The 18796-nt window shown below is 41.6% G+C and overlaps 1 protein-coding gene across 1 annotated transcript in view; it reads right to left on the bottom strand.

Moving 5' to 3' along the window:
• Nucleotides 1–4005: 4005 nt before the first annotated feature.
• The window catches only part of ENTPD3 (ectonucleoside triphosphate diphosphohydrolase 3), a 34418-nt gene continuing 19627 nt past the window's right edge, over nucleotides 4006–18796 (bottom strand). Inside the window, exons 6-10 of the mRNA XM_072153517.1 lie at nucleotides 17020–17250; nucleotides 10650–10922; nucleotides 9739–9849; nucleotides 9326–9463; nucleotides 4006–5108 (exon numbers count right to left, since the gene is read on the bottom strand). Coding sequence (XP_072009618.1) covers nucleotides 4920–5108; nucleotides 9326–9463; nucleotides 9739–9849; nucleotides 10650–10922; nucleotides 17020–17250 — 942 coding nt within the window. The 3' untranslated portion in view covers nucleotides 4006–4919. The remainder of the gene's footprint in view (nucleotides 5109–9325; nucleotides 9464–9738; nucleotides 9850–10649; nucleotides 10923–17019; nucleotides 17251–18796) is intronic.

The following is an 18796-nucleotide window of genomic DNA, read 5'->3' as shown; positions in this document are numbered from 1 at the left end:
AAAGACCCCTCAGATGCATGTTAGATGCTGCGGTCGCGCTGACAGCGGCATTTAACGGGTTAAGCACCCGCGATCGGAGACAACTCCGATCGCGGGTGTTACACTGGGGTGCCGGCTATTAGTTACAGCCGGCACCCCGTGTTTCCCGATGCCGGTTCGGCTCTGATCCAGAGCCGAGCCGGCATAGGCGCCGTGGCGGATATATCCGCCACTGAGCGCTAAGTCACTGCGCTCCGTGGCGGATATATCTGCCACGGAGCGTGAAGGGGTTAATTATGCATACATATATACACACACTTACATTCAGAACTATGCACGCTTATGTGTGCATGTGCCTGGCATATATATAAGTCATATGCTGTATGTAAATTTTTTTTTATACACATGCAGACACAGAAACATACATATGCAACATCCCTACCAACACGAGGGCCAATTCAATGTTGCAAAACTGAAATCCCTCTCCATGCAACAGGTTACTCTGTGAGAGGTACTGTAACCAATCAGATGTTATGTATCATTGTAATTGAAAAAGCAAGCTGGTTGGATAAGGGAGGTGCCACCTCACAAGGGGAGTTGATAGGGCCCCTTGTGGCTGCAAAGTTCCAGAGAGTCCTCCATAGGAGACCAGGCCCCAAGAAGAGCTCCATTATCCAGGGCTCTGCTCCAACTTTGCTGCTGAAGCAGCCAACTCTCCTTCCCCAGCCTGAACCTGTTTATCCAGGCTGTGAGGATATCTTCCCACGATCACCGCTGGGCCGCACTAGCCAGCCACTCAGGTATTCAGGTCCCCGGATCCTCCAGCCATCGGGGATGGGGGGGGGGGGTGATGTTGCACATACAGACACATGCATGCCAGTTGCTCATTGTAATGAATACTGTGTAAAAATGCCACATACTGCAATACAGTAGTACTGCAGTATATGTTAGGAACGATCAGACCATCTAAGGTTAAAGTACCTTAGGGCAGTGCTAGCGAACCCATGGCACAGGTGCCAGAGGCGGCACTCAGAGCTCTTTCTGTGGGCACCCGGGCCATCGTCCAAGCACATCATACAGGACTCAAGGAATCTTCCTGCAGTTGCAAGCCACTTAAAAGATGCTGCTTTCAGTCATATTTTGATACTTACTTCGTTACTAGGGACTGTAGGAAGAAGGAGAATGAGTAGACAGGAAAAAAATTATCTTTGGAGGACCTCCTGCTGACCCCACAATTCTCTGTGTACAGAGGGACACTGGAAAGAAACTAAAATGATGAAAATTTTCCATCTTTCTACTATGTTGCTGTCATCAGGAGGCTAATATGATTGAAAGTTGTTGAACAGGGAGCAATAAATTACTGCTTTAATTTTAGGTTGGCACCTCATGAAAAAATTAGGGGGGTTTTGGGTTGCATTTTGGACACTCGGCCGCTAAAAGGTTTGCCATCGCTGCCCTAGAGGATCTAAAAAATAAATAATAAAAAAAAAATAAAAAAATGTAAAGAACTAAAAATTCTAATCACCCCCCCTTTCCCTAGAACTGAAATTAAACGTAATCAACAGTAAAATTCACAAACATGTTAGGTATCTCCTCGTCTCAACATGCCCAATCTATCAAAATATATAAACTATTATTGCGGACGGTGAACCCCATAACGGAAAATAGCGCCCAAATGTCCAAAACGTGACTTTTACACCTTTTTACATTTTTTTCTTCAAATGTAATAAAAATTGATCAAACAGTTGCACAGTCCTCAAAAAGTTATTGCATCAGAAGATGGCAAAAAAAAAAAAAAAATTCTGTACATATTTGTTTCATTTTTTAAAATGTATTAAAATACAATAAAAAATGTACATAAATTTGGAATCACCATGATCGTACCGAAGTAAAGAATAAAACAGAGGTGTTATTTGGAGAACACAGTGAAAGTTGTAAAATCTGAGCCCACAAAAAAGTGACATAAATGCGTTTTTTTCCCAATTTCACCACATTTGGAATTTTCTACCTGTTTCCCAGTACACGGCAGGGAATAATAAATAGCGTCACGGAGAAGTAAAATTTGTTATGCAGAAAATAAGCACTGCCACAACTCTGTACTTGGAAAAAACCCTGTGTCCTTAAGGGGATAATCAAACTCTACAAACTGGATGGTTTAATGGGAGGGTGGGGCTGCTTTTTACAGAAGAGGTCATGTGAGAGAGCTCTCTGTGTATGTAGCAGAGCTCTGATGTTCATAACCATGGATACAGATATCTCCTGCACAGAAAAATTAGATATAAGATCTCCCCTGTTCCCTATCAGTACCTCCATCCCAGTCTGTGATTCTACAGAACTTTATCTGTCTCTCTCATGCTCAAGCCCTTCCCCCACCTGGTCATTGGCACTTTGTACATTGTGCAGATAAGCTATTAACCCTTAGTGCTCACTAAGGCTATAGCACAGGCTATAGATTGCATGTAACTGGTTTATTTATGATTTCTACCACTTATTACATGTCCCCTGCTCCTCCATGTGATGGAAGCTGCCAGGCTGGTCACCATATACATCCTGTATGGGCACTGTGCAGTGTCCAGTGGACTTACTTGTGGGGAACTACATGGATTTAAAGCTAAATTCCTTGGAGAGAGAACACAAGGCATCATGGGATCTGTGGGAAAACTAACTGGCCTCAGCTTAAGGGCATAGACTGATTAGTCTACGCCCACTTCACCTCTGGTAAGAAGGTTTTTGTCAAAGACTTTCAGATCAGCAAATGTCTTAGATCTTTAGCTCATGAAAAATGAGAGCAAAGAAAACAGTTTTATTAATATTTTGTTATGTATATATATATATATATATATATATCCCAAAAGAAAAAAAAACACAACACTTTAAAATTAAAAAATGTGATCCCTAAATGGTCCTCTTTATTTCATACGTTATGACTCTGTTCAGCCCAGAGCATTTACATTGTGGTAAGAAATTCTATGCAAATGCCATGCTTGAAAGTGCGTGTCTTGCGACACAATTCGAAATGTTAAACCCTGCGCGTAGTCCAAATCCATCGGGTTGTCCGATGGCCTGCCCCCGATTTGTGTTGCGTGCAAGCGCGCGCGGATCCGCCAAAATCTGATCGGGTGCGCCAAAATCCGTGGCGCAAAATGGAAATTGTCAGGAAACACTTAGTAAATGAGCCCCAGTGTTTTGCATTGCAATAATGCAAACGGGTAACGTATATGCGATTGAGCCACTCCCTAAGTGCATTTAGTTTCCAAAGGCAATACAAATGCCACGTGTGATCACAGCCTCATACAAAAAGACGTTGAACACGTCTATATAGTAAAAAGGACCACTTTGGTATCACATTACAGTGCTTCTTTCATTGAAGGATCTCTTGCCTGGTCTTATAAAATGTGCACCTACTTTCTACTTTTTTCTTTATTTATTGTGTTGCTTGGACTTTCTTTTTGTGTGTATACAGGCGGTCCCCTACTTAAGAACACTCGACTTACATACGACCCCTAGTTACAAACGGACCACTGGATATTGGTAATTTATTGTACTTTAGTCCTAGGCTACAATAATCAGCTATAACAGTTATCACAGGTGTCTGTAATGAAGCTTTATTGTTAATCCTGGTTCTTATGACAACCCAACATTTTTAAAATCCAATTGTCATAGAGACCAAAAAAGTTCTGGCTGGGATTACAATGATAAAATATACAGTTCCGACTTACATACAAATTCAACTTAAGAACAAACCTACAGACCCTATCTTGTATGTAACCCGGGGACTGCCTGTATAGTGATTACTGCATCAAACGTAATCCAATAGCATTCTAATAACGTAGACTGATCAGCTTGGATCTACCATTGGAACCATCTCACTGTAGCAAGCAGAAAATGAAATGTATGTAAAAACATGGTACCAGCCCCACTCATCCCACTCATTGTTGAGTCTCTAGTTTGTAAGTGGGGAATGAAACTGCTGCTTGTGTGTTATTATTTTTTCAAATTTTAAAGGAAATGTTAAAGAGAAAAACAGCCAACACAGATAACATTTTATTCATCAAATGGATTGCTATAATGCAATCAATTTGTCCAGATAGCATAGAATTTTATTAAAGTGGTTCAGTTCAGTGGCAAAACCCAAAAAGCATCAATCTATATAACTACAGTATATTTCTATGTATCAGCATTAGGTTTTCCAGTTGCTTTTATACTATCTGACCCTTGAAAACTGCTGACACTGCTATACTGGGAAAGAAGACTGGAGATGAGTTACAAGTTAGTGAAATTATTAGTAACAATTGAACAATGTACATGTAATGTTTTGGCCTAATCTTCAGGCTTTTTCATTAAATCAGATCAAAAAGGTCAAATGTATCAAAATATACATTTTTGAATTGCTACTGTCAAATTACAGAATTTTCATCTTATCTCCCCCAGAGTGCCGGATAGATCAGTGTCAGCAGATTTTTGTAAACTATTCACTATTATTTTGCAGTAGTAATATACAAGAAATGTCTTTACAGATAACCAGAAGAGTAATATAATCTACAGACTACAATATCACTTTCATACATCTATAAATCCACAAGTTTAAATGTCTCTGGAAATTAAATAATATGCAATATGTTGATATAGTTCTTCATACAAACCCCATGTCTTAATATCTTCCTTTAGCATCTTTAGCATCCAACCTTGGTATTGCAGAGCAAATTCCCATCAGCATTGTTCACTCTCCTTTCCCTGAGGTTACTTCCTTGTAGTATGAGGATGTGCCCTGGCGCACCTTATTTGGCACAGTACATTTTCTGGATTAAATCCAAAACTTTGCAAGGAAGAATACTTCTCAGCATGTGATTATTTGAGCAGTCTTGCATATAAACCAGATAAACATAGGTCCCTCAATTAATCATTCTGGTAGACCTTTACATTGAAGGTTAAATATTAGCCTAGCAAGCACGGACAAGTAAAATTACAAGGAGAATCAGACATAGTAATGTTATTGCTGCAAACAAGAATAGAAGTCCAGCAAAGACAGTTGGCTTCATAGGGAGAAGAATTAAGGGTCTTTCTGCAGGGATCATATTGGTGAGATTTAGCATGTAACCCAGAGACCAAGCAATACTGCTGTTGCCAACCTGTCAAATAAAAATAAATTATATATCAGGCTAAAAATAAGGGTTATCACATGAACAACAGGCATATAGGTGATTGTTGTTGGTAGGTAACTGCTTTCATCTTACTTACTCTTAGACACCGTGGTTTTAAAGGACTGTGGCATCGGAGGGGTTTAATATTTAATAGATGCTGCTTGCAAGTGTAAGCTTTATAATGCAGCCAGCAACCACAAGCTATGATCATCATGTATGTCATTAAGCAAATAATTTCTCCTACATTTAGATCCAAACACACTGGTTCAGAATCTTTAGACATAATGGGGGGAAATTTAATATATTAAGTATATGTAAAAGTGTTGGAGTTTCGTTTGTGGTCAAGCGTTGACATGGCAGCCTATTAGAATTATTAGCTGGAGGTCCTCTTCTTTATTAGCTCTACATGGCAGTATAAAACTTGGCAATTGGTTCAGATGGAAAAGGGCCCCCTAGAAGCCTTTGGCCTCAGGCAGCCACCCAAACCACCTATATTACATTATAGATTGAGACCCTCTGACACTTAAAGGGGTATTCTCAACTGGGCATTCACTTTCAGTTTCATTAATCTGCCATTTATAAACATTTCTTCAATTAGATGTTATTAAAAAAAATGTTCCTGTGTGAAGATAATTTATCATAAATGTAACTTATATGGTCCCTTAGAAACAAGACTGTGTCCTTGGTTACGGCCACGTCTGCTGGAGAGATTGCACAAAGAAACAAAAAGTTTCTGAATATTAAATGTCTGGGAGTTACTGCAGGTCCCACAGCCGTCCTGTGGTAATGAATGCTGAATCCAGGTGGTCAGGCAGAGCTCATTAGCGCAAGTCTGGCCACTGCTGCCAGAGTGTGACGTGGCCGTATCCGAGGAAGCCATCTCGTTTCTAAGGGACTACATGACTACATTTATGAGAAATTATCTTCACACAGGAACATTTTTTTTAATAACATCCAATTGAAGAAATGTTTGCATATGGCAAATGAATTTAATTAAATGTGAATGCCCAGATGAGAATACCCCTTTAAGGTTTTGCTCTGTGTGACTCACATTTCTCTTGATCATCTTTCAGATGTTTCTAACCCTTAACAAGAGTCTAGCTGTGATTTATTTTGGGGTTTTTTTTGCACATTATTTGCAAAGATACTCCCCATCTTTAAAAGTCTTGTAGCTGACAATACATATCAACGCCAAAATCAAATATTATATCACACAGAATTATTCAATACTTTATTATTTATGGGTTGCATGAGACATATCAATATATGCGCCAGATCCAATATACCGAGATGACAGCCCACATTAGGACTGGCCAAATACACATTAGGACTGGCCAAATTAGGAGAACGAGAAAATAGCTCTCCCCATCCAAACTGAAAGAATTTTTCTGCTCTGCAGAGAAGAATGGCAGAATATCCCCAAATCCAGCTCTGCAAACCTTGTGGCATCATACCCAAGAGGACTGCAGGCTGTAACTGCTGAATACATACACTGAATATAATGTTTTAGATTTTACTTTTCAATAAATTAACACAGTTTCTATTTTCACATTGTTATTATTATTTAAAGATTGTGTTGTTTTTTAGACTGTAATTTTAGATTGTGTTGCAAGGGCTTAATAATTTGGCGTACGGCAGAAAGCGTCTCCAGATTTATAAAGGTGTAAAAGAATTTGTTGAACTTTTTGTTGGTCTTATTTTGTGCCAAAAATTGCCCTAAAGAGTGCTAGAGTAACTAGAAGTTCATGAAAAGTGGGTGGATTCAAAAACTGCACCCAAATATACCTGTGAGTTTCAGAAAAGAAGCTAAATTGTGGTGCCGACATATCGCATCATCGCACAGTGACCGAGGCCAAGAAATAGGACATGATTGTTCGGTTTTCTATGGAGAGGGGACGGTTGGGAAAGTTAATCTTCCTTCTGCATCCGACCCCAGTGAACTCATGGTCGCGAGGCAAGAGGGCAAGAAATAATGCAAATACAGCTGTAACTTGCAATGTTAGTTTCTATTAATTCCTATAAATCCCCTTCCATGTTTGTTTTGTAAAAATTGTAAGGAAAGTAACTCTGAAAATCCTAAGATACCATGTATACTTGTGTAAAAGTACACGAGTCAATACAACCAACCCAGCACTTAAACAAAAAAAGCTTATATACTCACCCTCCAGCGGCCCCGATGCGCAGTGCTGCCCCCCCGATGTCCGCGCTGCTCCCCCGATGTCAGCGCGGGTCCTCTTCTGTCTTCCAACTTCTTCTGTCTTCGGTAACATCCTGCAGGGCGCGGCCATGTTTCTTCACGGCCGGCGCATAGTATGACGTCAGCAGCGGCCCGTCATACTATGCACCTGCCGATCGGGAAGACCGGGAAGGGCCTCGGGCTGACATCGGGGGAGCAGGGCTGTGCATCAGGGCCGCCCGAAGGATGAGTGTATAGGGTTTTTTTTTTTAATTGCTGGGCTGGCTGTATACTACTGGGGGCAGGCTGGGCTGGCTGTATACTACTGGGGGCAGGCTGGGCTGGCTGTATACTACAGGGCGCAGGCTGGGCTGGCTGTATACTACTGGGGGCAGGCTGGGCTGGCTGTATACTACTGGGGGCAGGCTGGGCTGGCTGTATACTACTGGAGGCAGGTTGGGATGGCTGTATACTACTGGGGGCAGGCTGGGCTGGCTGTATACTACAGGGGGCAGGCTGGGCTGGATGTATACTACTGGGGGCAGGCTGGGCTGGCTGTATACTACTGGGGGCAGGCTGGGCTGGCTGTATACTACTGGAGGCAGGTTGGGATGGCTGTATACTACTGGGGGCAGGCTGGGCTGGATGTATACTACTGGGGGCAGGCTGGGATGGCTGTATAATACAAGGGGCAGGCTGGGCTGGCTGTATACTACAGGGGGAAGGCTGGGCTGGCTGTATACTACTGGGGGCAGGCTGGGTTGGCTGTATACTACTGGGGGCAGGCTGGGCTGGCTGTATACTACAGGGGGCAGGCTGGCTGTATACTAATGGGGGCAGGCTGGCTATATACTACTGGGGGCAGGCTGGGCTGGCTGTATACTGGGGGGTCTGTGATCAATGCATTTCCCACCCTTGGCTTATGCTCGAATCAATAGGTTTTCCCAGTTTTGGTGTTAAAATTAGGGGTCTCGGCTTATACTCAGGTCGGCTTATACTCGAGTATATACGGTAATGAGGCTATTAATAATTGGTTTTTCCTGGGCTTTTTTGGCATAAAAAAGTCCCATTGTTATGTTGTTGTTGTAACAACACATTTTAGGCCAAACTAGTTTATTTAGTATATACGGTTTCTAAAAAGACACATGTCCATCAAGTTCAACCTAGGAAGGGATTGGATGAGGAAGGGATTTAGGGAGACAATTCTCTATAACATAACCATCAATGTTATTTAGGTGTAAAAAGACATCTTCCCAAAGCTCTCTGCTGTCCCTACTGAGGCAGGCTATTCCACAGATTGAACGTTTTCATAGTGAAAAAGCCCTGTAGCCTCTGGTGATTAAACCTTGATTTCTCCAGCTGCAGACAGTGCCCCCTCATCTATGGATTTGATTTTATTTGGAACAGCTTACCACCATATTTTTTGTATGGACCATTGATGTATTTATATAAATTAATCATGTACCATCTTAGTCGTCTCTTTTCCAGACTAAATAAATCTAGATGCCCAAATTCAACTTTCCTGATTTAAACTTTTGTTATATGAAAAAAATATGCACATCATACAAACCTTGCTCCATTCCTGACCCTCCATAACATCTATCATTTTTGTGGCTCTACGTTGAACCCTCTCCAGCTCCAGGGCATCCTTTTTATGTACTGGTGCCCAGAACTGGACAGCATATTCCAGGTGTGGCCGAACCAGTGCCTTGTATAGTGGTAATATTACATCCCTATCAAGAGAGTCCATACCACTTTTGATACATGACAAGATCCTACTAGCTTTAGAGGCATCTGATTGACATTGCATGCTGTTAATTTAATCTATGATCTACTATTACCCCCGGGTCCTTTTCAACAAGGGACTCTCTCAGGTTTACTCCCCCAACATTTGAAGGGCAGCGGACAGAAACAGAGCTGTCCCATGAGCCTGCGTAATCAAAAATTACCCTCAGTGTTTTCCACATTGGAACTGTATAAAAGAAACATATGCAATGCCAACAAATCCACTATTTAAGTAATTATTTACCTCTTTCTGAAACAGAATTTGCGGCCAGGAATCACTGTCAAATTTATATCCATCGACTAATAGATTGTAGATGTAATTAGCTGAAAAACAATATGATCTTGCATATGTTTCATTAAATCTGGATAGGATCTGTGGAAGCTAGAAGAGAAAAAGATAAGCTGTACTAAAAGCATAAATATAAAGACATGTAAAGTATTGCTTATGAATCTCGCTGTAATATACAGACTGCCCATTACTCCTCTTGAGACTAAATGTATAGGAACAGAGTTCACTTTAGACACTGTATTAATATGTTATATTCTGCTAAGAAATAACCAGCTAAATATGTAATTCATGTTAGGGTTAGAGGCCCAAATTCAACTTTCCTGATTTAAACTTTTGTTATGTGAAAAAAATATGCACATCATACAAACCTTGCTCCATTCCTGACTACAGAAAGAAGACATACTTGAGTTGAATTCATTTAAATGGAAATTCCCAGTAAGATTTAAAGCACTGGCTGTGTAGTAAAAACCAGAAAATGCCTGGAACATAAAAAAATAGTTAACTGTATTGAAGATATATTGTAATATATGACATAAAAGGTCATGCAACTAAAAGACTTTAGCACAATTCAAGTATAAATATGTTTTAGTGGGCTGCCCTATGAGGCACTTCTAAGGCCCCTTATCCACTTGCGTTTTTCATGCGCGTGCTTTTGATGCACAGAACTTGCATTGCACTCTGACCCGTTGTATTCAATGGGTTTTTTCAGACTTGCAGACTTTCAGACTTTTTTTTCACGCACATATGTGCATATTTTTTAGCAGCCTTTTAAATCTCAGCATGCTCTACATTTGCAAGTCACGCACGTGAAAAACGCACCATACAAGTCTATGGAGATGCATCAAAAACGCATTGCACTCTGAGACAAACAAAAGTCCAAAGCAAGTGCAATGCGTTTTTCACTGATCAATTGCCATAGAAAAGATAGAACTCAGCCCTGAGTCTTTTTCACAGGCGTTAAAAACTCATTGAAAATGCATTGGAAACATCAAAAAAGGCGCGTGAAAAACTTAGACACTGAACAAACTCTGACTGAAAACTGATTGAAACGTCAGTTTTTCACTGACCTAACCCTGATCACACCCTATTCGGACTCTGATGTGATCTGCAACGCGAGTGTGCAAGGGGCCTTAGCCAGAAATCATAGTATACTAAACAGCAACCAAGACAACATTAAAAAAAAAACAGACTGCAGGACAGAACTATATTACTTCTATTATAATTACTTCAGAGGTAGGACTGACTAAGGCACCAAGACACAATAATAACAACTGCTTACCGAAAATCCTCCTTTCACCTTGGGCTGGTAAACATCATCAAATGAACAGTCTTGCTTGCCATGACATGACTTATAATTAAACAGATTAGACACTTTCTCCATACATTGGGCTGGTTCTCCTCTTCCCACAAAATTAATGAGATGCTCGGCATTGTAGGTTGCTGGTCGGTAAGATGCAGAACACAGGCTTCCAAATATGTGGTTCATTGTTAAATTGACTCTGTAATTCCGAGGGTAACATGGATTTTCTACATAAGGTTTCCCTTGTGAGCTCTAAGCATGGTAGACACAAGATGAGCAACAGTTCAAACTATGTAAAAGATCATGATTCATGATATATCTGATAAAATCAACACAGTTATTTGACTTCCAATATTGTCACAATAGTTCTGCTGAAAAGCCTGTTTATACAAAGGAACCATCTCTGCATGAAAGTAATAGAGAATATTTACACATTATAGAACTAAATGAGTCGGTGTAGAATAAATGTTGAACCGGTGGTGAGTAGACTGATGGACCACCATGAAACGAAAGAACATTAAAGGAATCCTACCATAAGGGATCTACCATCAAAAGTAGATCTGATGGTAGATTCCTCCTGTCTGCCTCTGCCCAATGTAATTTAATAATCCTGGAACCCAAGCTAACTTGTTAAAAATTTTATTTTAGTGATATGTACATAAACTGCAGAGGCTACTGGAGCATGTATTGACATGGGTGCTCCTGCGCCCCATGTCCCAGGTGGCAGGTGCACCCATGCCCCTCTCTGCTCGCCGGGACCCCTGCTGTCTGGCTTACCTTGCCATGTTCCAGCAATGGCTCTGGCGGCCTGGCACGCCCGCCCCCCAGCTCCTAGGGCACATGTCTGCTTCTGGAGATTTGACCAGCACGCTGATAATTGCCGCTGGCCAGTTGCCCCTGTGTCCCATCGGATCTTTGTGCTTCTATGCCTGAGAGAACGCTGTGCTCCTTGCCATGTGTGTTTATCCTGATATCCCATTGTGACCTCTATTCTGTTCCTGACTTCGCTCCTGTGCTGCCTGTCCTGGCCTACCAATGCATCCCGACTCTGATCCTGTGCTGCCTGTCTCGACCTCCTACTTGTCCCCGACCACAGTTTTGCCTTACGACTCTGTACTACGCCTTGGCCGCCACTGTGGACAAAGTCCTGTCTGTGGAGTGACCTGGTGCTTTGCGGTGGCTCTGGTGAGAACCGGGTGCCACTTAGACTCCAGGTATCAGCTTAAGTCATCGTCCGTGGTGGTACAGCGGGTCCACTACCCCTGAATCCTGACATGTATTAGTCTTAGCTCCCATTGCCTGGTCAGGCTAGTACACGCCCCAGTAGCCTCTGCAGTTACACACACAGCACGGCATCATCCATACAGTTACACACACAGCTCTGCATCATCCATACATTTACACACACAGCTCTGCTACATCCATACAGTTACACACACAGCACGGCATCATCCATACAGTTACACACACAGCTCTGCATCATCTATACATTTACACACACAGCCCTGCTTCATCCATACAGTTACACACACAGCTCTGCTACATCCATACAGTTACACACACAGCACGGCATCATCCATACAGTTACACACCAGCTCTGCATCATCCATACATTTACACACATACAGCACTGCATCATCTATACATTTACATGATAATGATAATATGATAATATGGAACGAAGTTTGCTGCTCTTGGAACACAAACTCTCTGGGGAAGATGGGTGTGGGGAGGGAAGTATGGAGGTGCAGAGTGAGGGGGCAGCTAGTTGGGTAACATGTAGAAGGCGGGGTAGAGGGAAGAGTTGTAGGGAGTCTAGTCCTGATCTGGTGCATCCCAATAAGTTTGCCAGGCTGGTGGATGAGGGGGATATCAGCTCTGGGGTAGCAATGCTGCAGAAAGACGTGGCCGCTAGCAACCAGGGGAATGAAGGGTAATGGGAGCACAGGCAAGGTCAGACAGGTGCTGGTAGTGGGAGATTCCATTATTAGGGGAACACACAGGGCAATCTGTCACAAAGACCGTGCATACCGAACAGTGTGTTGTTTGCCGGGTGCTCGGGTTCGGCATGTTGCGGATCGGGTTGACGGATTACTGGGAGGGGCTGGTGAGGAACCAGCGGTCATGGTCCACATTGGCACTAATGACAAAGTAAGAGGTAGGTGGAAGGTCCTTAAAAATGATTTCAGAGATTTAGGCCATAAGCTCAGGGCAAGGACCTCAAAGGTAATTTTCTCCGAAATACTGCCTGTACCACGTGCCACACCAGAAAGGCAGCGGGAGATCAAGGAGGTAAATAAGTGGCTCAAAAGTTGGTGTAGGAAGGAGGGTTTTGGGTTCATGGAGAACTGGACTGACTTTTCTGTTGGCTACAGGCTCTACAGTAGGGATGGGCTGCACCTCAATGGGGAGGGGGCCGCTGTTTTAGGGGAAAAAATGGCTAGAAGGTTGGAGGAGTGTTTAAACTAGAGACCTGGGGGGAGGGCAACTACACTTGTGCAGGGCAAATAGACAGTGTACATAGAGAGCTGGGAAGAGTCATAGTCCATGGGGAGGAAGGGGGGCTGGAATGAGATTGGGGAATAAGGACAAAAGGAATACGGACAGGGAAAACCATATAAAGTGTATGTACACAAATGCCAGAAGCCTCACAAACAAAATGGAGGAACTGGAACTCTTGATGTTGGAGCGGAAATATGATATAGTGGGTATCAGCGAGACATGGCTGGACAGTAGCTATGACTGGGCTGTTACTATTGATGGTTATTGTCTTTTTAGAAAGGATCGTATAAATAAAAAAGGTGGAGGGGTTTGTTTATATGTGAATTCGTGCCTCAAGCCCGTCCTGCTAGATGACATCAGTAACGCAAATGTGGAGTCCCTATGGGTTGAGATAAGAGGAGGGAAAAAGAATAATAAAATATTACTAGGGGTTTGTTATAAGGCTCCAAATATAATGGAGGCAGCAGAGGAAATGCTGATAAGTGAAATGGATGCGGCTTCAAAGCAAGGTGAAGTACTTATCATGGGGGACTTCAATTACCCAGATATTGACTGGGGGGCAGAAACCTGCAGGTCCTTCAAAGGTAGCAGGTTCTTGTCAACGACAAAAGACAATTACCTGTCGCAACTAGTCCTGGAGCCAACAAGAGGGGGGGCACTGCTGGACCTTATCCTTACCAACAGACCTGATAGGGTATCAAAACTACAGGTTGGGGGGAACCTGGGGAATAGTGATCATAATATCATTGATTTTGTATTACGCTTTACTAAGAGTGTTAGTGAAGGGGCAACCAACACTCTAAACTTCAGGAGGGCAAATTTTCAGCAACTAAGGGAAGACCTTAAAGGCATAGACTGGGATAATGTTCTCAAAGACAAAAGCCCCCCCCAAAAATGGGACTTTTTCTCATATATTCTGAAAAAGTCCTGTGAGAAACACATACCTTATGGGAAAAAGCATAAAAGGAACAAGAAAAACCCTATGTGGCTAACTTGTCTTGTAAGGAAAGCAATAAGCGAGAAAGATAAAGCGTTTAAGGTGCTAAAACGTGAAGGTAGCGATGAGGCATTACAGGATTATAGAGAGAAAAATAAATCCTGTAAAAAGCAGATAAAGGCCGCAAAAATAGAGACTGAGAGAAATATTGCCAGGGAGAGCAAAAATAATCCCAAATTATTTTTCAAGTATATAAATGATAAGAAACTAAAAACAGAGAGTGTGGGTCCCCTTAGAAATAACATGGGGGTCATGGTGGAAGGAGATGAGGAAAGGGCCAATCTACTGAATGTCGCCTTCTCAACTGTCTTTACCCAGGAAAATCCCCTGGTGGAAGACACAATGAGGAATAATGTTAATTCTTTTTATAATGTCAACAGTTTAACCCAGGAAGAGGTACGGCGCCGCCTCGCAACCACTAAGATAGATAAATCACCTGGGCCAGATGGCATACACCCCCGGGTTCTGCATGAATTATGTACGGTGATAGACAGACCGTTATTTTTAATATTTGAAGATTCACTGAGGACTGGTTATGTTCCACAGGAATGGCGCATAGCAAATGTGGTACCAATATACAAAAAAGGATCAAATAGCGATCCTGGAAACTACAGACCCGTGAGTCTAACTGCTGTGGTGGGGAAAATATTTGAGGGGTTTATTAGAGATGCTATCCTGGAGTATCTCAATGTGCACACCCTTATAACCCAGCGTCAGCATGGGTTTATGAGAGATCGGTCCTGTCAGACTAATCTGATTGGTTTCTACGAGGAGGTAAGTTCAAGACTGGATCTGGGGGACGCTGTGGATGCTGTATATCTGGACTTCTCAAAGGCATTTGACACCGTGCCACATAAAAGGTTGGTATATAAAATGAGACTGCTGGGAATAGGAGAAAATCTGTGTATTTGGGTAAGTAATTGGCTTAGTGATAGAAAACAGAGGGTGGTCATTAATGGCACATTCTCAGATTGGGTTGATGTTACCAGTGGAGTGCCACAGGGGTCAGTATTGGGGCCACTTCTTTTTAATATTTTTATTAATGACCTTGTAGTGGGTTTACACAGTCAAGTTTCAATATTTGCAGATGATACTAAGCTGTGTAAAGTAATAAATATTGAGGTTGATAGTTTAGCATTACAGAGGGATTTGTGGAAGCTTGAGGGATGGGCAGAGAAATGGTTGATGAGGTTTAATGTAGATAAATGTAAAGTTATGCACTTGGGCCATGGAAACAAAAAGTATAATTATGTTCTAAACGGTCAATTACTTAGTAAAACTGAAGCTGAAAAGGACTTGGGGGTATTGGTGGATGGTAAACTTAATTTTAGTGACCAGAGCCAGGCGGCTGCTGCTAAAGCAAATAAAATAATGGGATGTATCAAGAGAGGAATAGATTCTCATGATAAAGACATAGTTTTGCCCTTATACAAATCCCTGGTCAGACCACACATGGAATATTGTGTACAGTTTTGGGCACCAGTGTATAAAAAGGACATAGTAGAACTGGAACGGGTGCAGAGGAGAGCAACCAGATTTATTAGGGGAATGGGGGAACTAGAATACACTGACAGATTAAAAAATTTGGGATTATTCAGTTTAGAAAAAAGACGACTGAGGGGAGACCTCATTACAATGTACAAATACCTGAACGGACAGTACAAGGATCTCTCCAAAGATCTTTTTATACCTAGGCCTGTGACCAGGACAAGGGGGCATCCTCTACGCCTAGAGGAGAGGCGATTTTACCATCACCATAGACAAAGGTTCTTTACTGTAAGAGCAGTGAGACTATGGAACTCTCTGCCGCAGGAGGTTGTTATGGCGGACTCTATGTACATGTTCAAGAGAGGCCTGGATGACTTTCTGGAGAGAAAAAATATCACGGGTTATGGGGATAAAACATTTATTTAATTCTTAAAGGTTGGACTTGATGGACTTGCGTCTCCTTCCAGCCTTATATACTATGATACTATGATACACACACAGCCCTGCTTCATCCATACAGTTACACACACAGCTCTGCATCATCTATACATTTACACACACAGCCCTGCTTCATCCATACAGTTACACACACAGCTCTGCATCAGCCATACAGTTACACACACATCTCTGCTCCATCCATGCAGTTACACACACATCTCTGCATCATCCATACAGTTACACACACAGCACTGCATCATCCATACAGTTACACACATAGCTCTGCATCATCTGGGTCTGGCAGTGCTGGATCCTCCTGACCTTCGGTCTACTTTTTAGCAAGCTTCTTATAGTCCAAAAATTATATAAATTTGTTAGGCGAGTGTAAAAGTTGCAAATTTAGGCACAAATATGCAAATGCAATAAGATAGTTGCAAATATAGGAGGGAAGAAAAAGAAAAGCCTAAGATACATAAAACCCCTTTCTATAACTTCTACTCCTTCCTCTTTCCCAAAATATTCCTGTGCATTATTGTAGACCCCTCAAAGTGTTGTATGAAAATGTAAAATTGCAATAAAAACATTTCAAAAAGACCAATTTTAAATGCAATATTGTCATTGTATTACAACAGCATTACCATGTTGCCAATGAAGGATCTGTTTTGTTTTTAAGCCTTTTTTGCCGTTATTTTTTTTCCTATTTGAAAATAATTCTACATTAGAATTAACAATAGATTTACCAAGGGAGGTGCTTTCCATTATGCACTGTGTCCGGTTGCTGATTATTTCTGCTTGAGTCATTGTAACCTGCCAAGTGGGAATAGCTGCACTGAGGCCATTGAAGGCCAAAACAAACTACTACATGTTACAGTACTGTCTATGGATAAAGTTATGGACCCAGATAACAGTATTGTAGCATCATACCTGAGCTAATGATGCCAGCAGACGTTTCTCTGATTCATCCCTGCCATAGCATTGATAGCTGTGAGTGTATACATTGTACTTATAGCCATAAAGTGTCACTTCCAACGTGTTGTTGGGGTTCTGTTCTGACTTTTCTGGAATGAAGGAGATCTGTGTAGAGGCACCACCCAAATCCAGCGCTCCAGTGGTCTCTGCTGCATCTGGACGTACCCATGTACTCCAAATGTTTTTCTAAAGATAAAGGAAAAAAAACTTATTGCATGCAGATTGAAGATAATTATATATACTTAAATGTTGTGGTTTTACTAGGAATCTTGGTTTTGCACTTTGATTTGCCTCATACAATAGGACTATTCTGTGGTTTCATGCTGCAGTTTCAATGGTGAACCTGCTGTCAGATGGGGCTACCAGTTCCCAGTAAAGATTTTTTGTAAAATATTTTAGTCAACTTGAAAATACAGCCATTTGCTTACCTGTGTGACTAAAATAAAAAATTGTAATTAGACTTTTATTTTATCTGTATCAATGACAAAGGGGTTATACCAAGTTTTCAATGTATCCCCTATCTTCACATTAGGACACAACAAGCTGTTCATTGAACATCTGACTGCTGAGACTCCCACCGATCACTAGAAAAAATCTCCCAGCAATCCAGACAACAGGAGTCCCATTCTCACTAATCTATTCAATAGTATGGGAGAGTGAGAAAAAGCCAGACCAGATCCGAAGTCACCAGTCAACCTTAAACTCCAAGATATTTGTAGAGCATAGTGCTCAGCTATCTCCAACACTCACTCAACAAATTTCTTTGAGTTGGGTCATCTTTCACTGTTCTATAGCATTCCACAGAATGGTGACTGAAAATCTGTCCTAAACTACAGACTGGGGCCTTTCACATATAACCAAAAACTACCACAGCATCTCAACAGCTGACCTCTCCCCCATCCATTATAAACACAGTTAATGTTGATTTTATAGGAAGTAGAGGACTGGGGTGTCTATATGATAACCAAAAATTGAGTATAGTAATGTTTTTTGGTTCTCCTACAATGTGTTGTAGAGTTGGAGTAAACGACTTTTCTGCTGATTGAGTCACCTTTCATCCTGTGTATATGGCAAGATACTCAATACTATGTATACTCTCCAACTATCTGTCTGTATACCTACTGTATATGCAAAAGTAAATGCAGTTAAACAGAATATGCCCATCATATTGTAGAAATGCTGACAAGAAAATGATTCAAGCAGAATGTATCCTAAGTAGTAGTACTAGTAGCTTCAGGAGTGTTTAGTCAAACATTTCAGAGGGATGAGATCATCTCCCATTGACAGCACACAGTTATTACTGTCAAAATGTATTCTGCTGTCACTTTTTCTAACACATTAATGATCACCAGCTGGAGAAGAATACAATTATTTTCTATGTCCAGAGTTATATTGTGAATATCCATGGATTAAGCTGGCAGCTGAATCATCATTTCCTAACTAACTCCCGATACACAGATAATATATTATATATTTAATGGGGTGAGGGGGGGGGGTAAACTTCTGCCATTCCTCTGCCACATAGGCCATTACTGTTGAGTCTGACTTGATGGGGTGCAGAGGGTGACAGCCTTTCTACAACTAATAGGATGGATATGTTCTGTTAACACCATTTACTTTTGCATATACAGTGAGTATACAGACATAACCAGTATAGTTGAGAGACAAAAACACGGATGCAAGTGTGTCTCTGCTTCTGGTGGGTTATTCGGTCGGTTGCTTGAATAACCCA

The sequence above is a fragment of the Engystomops pustulosus genome, chromosome 5, assembly GCF_040894005.1.
Source record: "Engystomops pustulosus chromosome 5, aEngPut4.maternal, whole genome shotgun sequence".
NCBI classification, from domain to species: Eukaryota; Metazoa; Chordata; class Amphibia; order Anura; family Leptodactylidae; genus Engystomops; species Engystomops pustulosus.
This window is presented reverse-complemented; position numbering and strand designations above follow the sequence as displayed.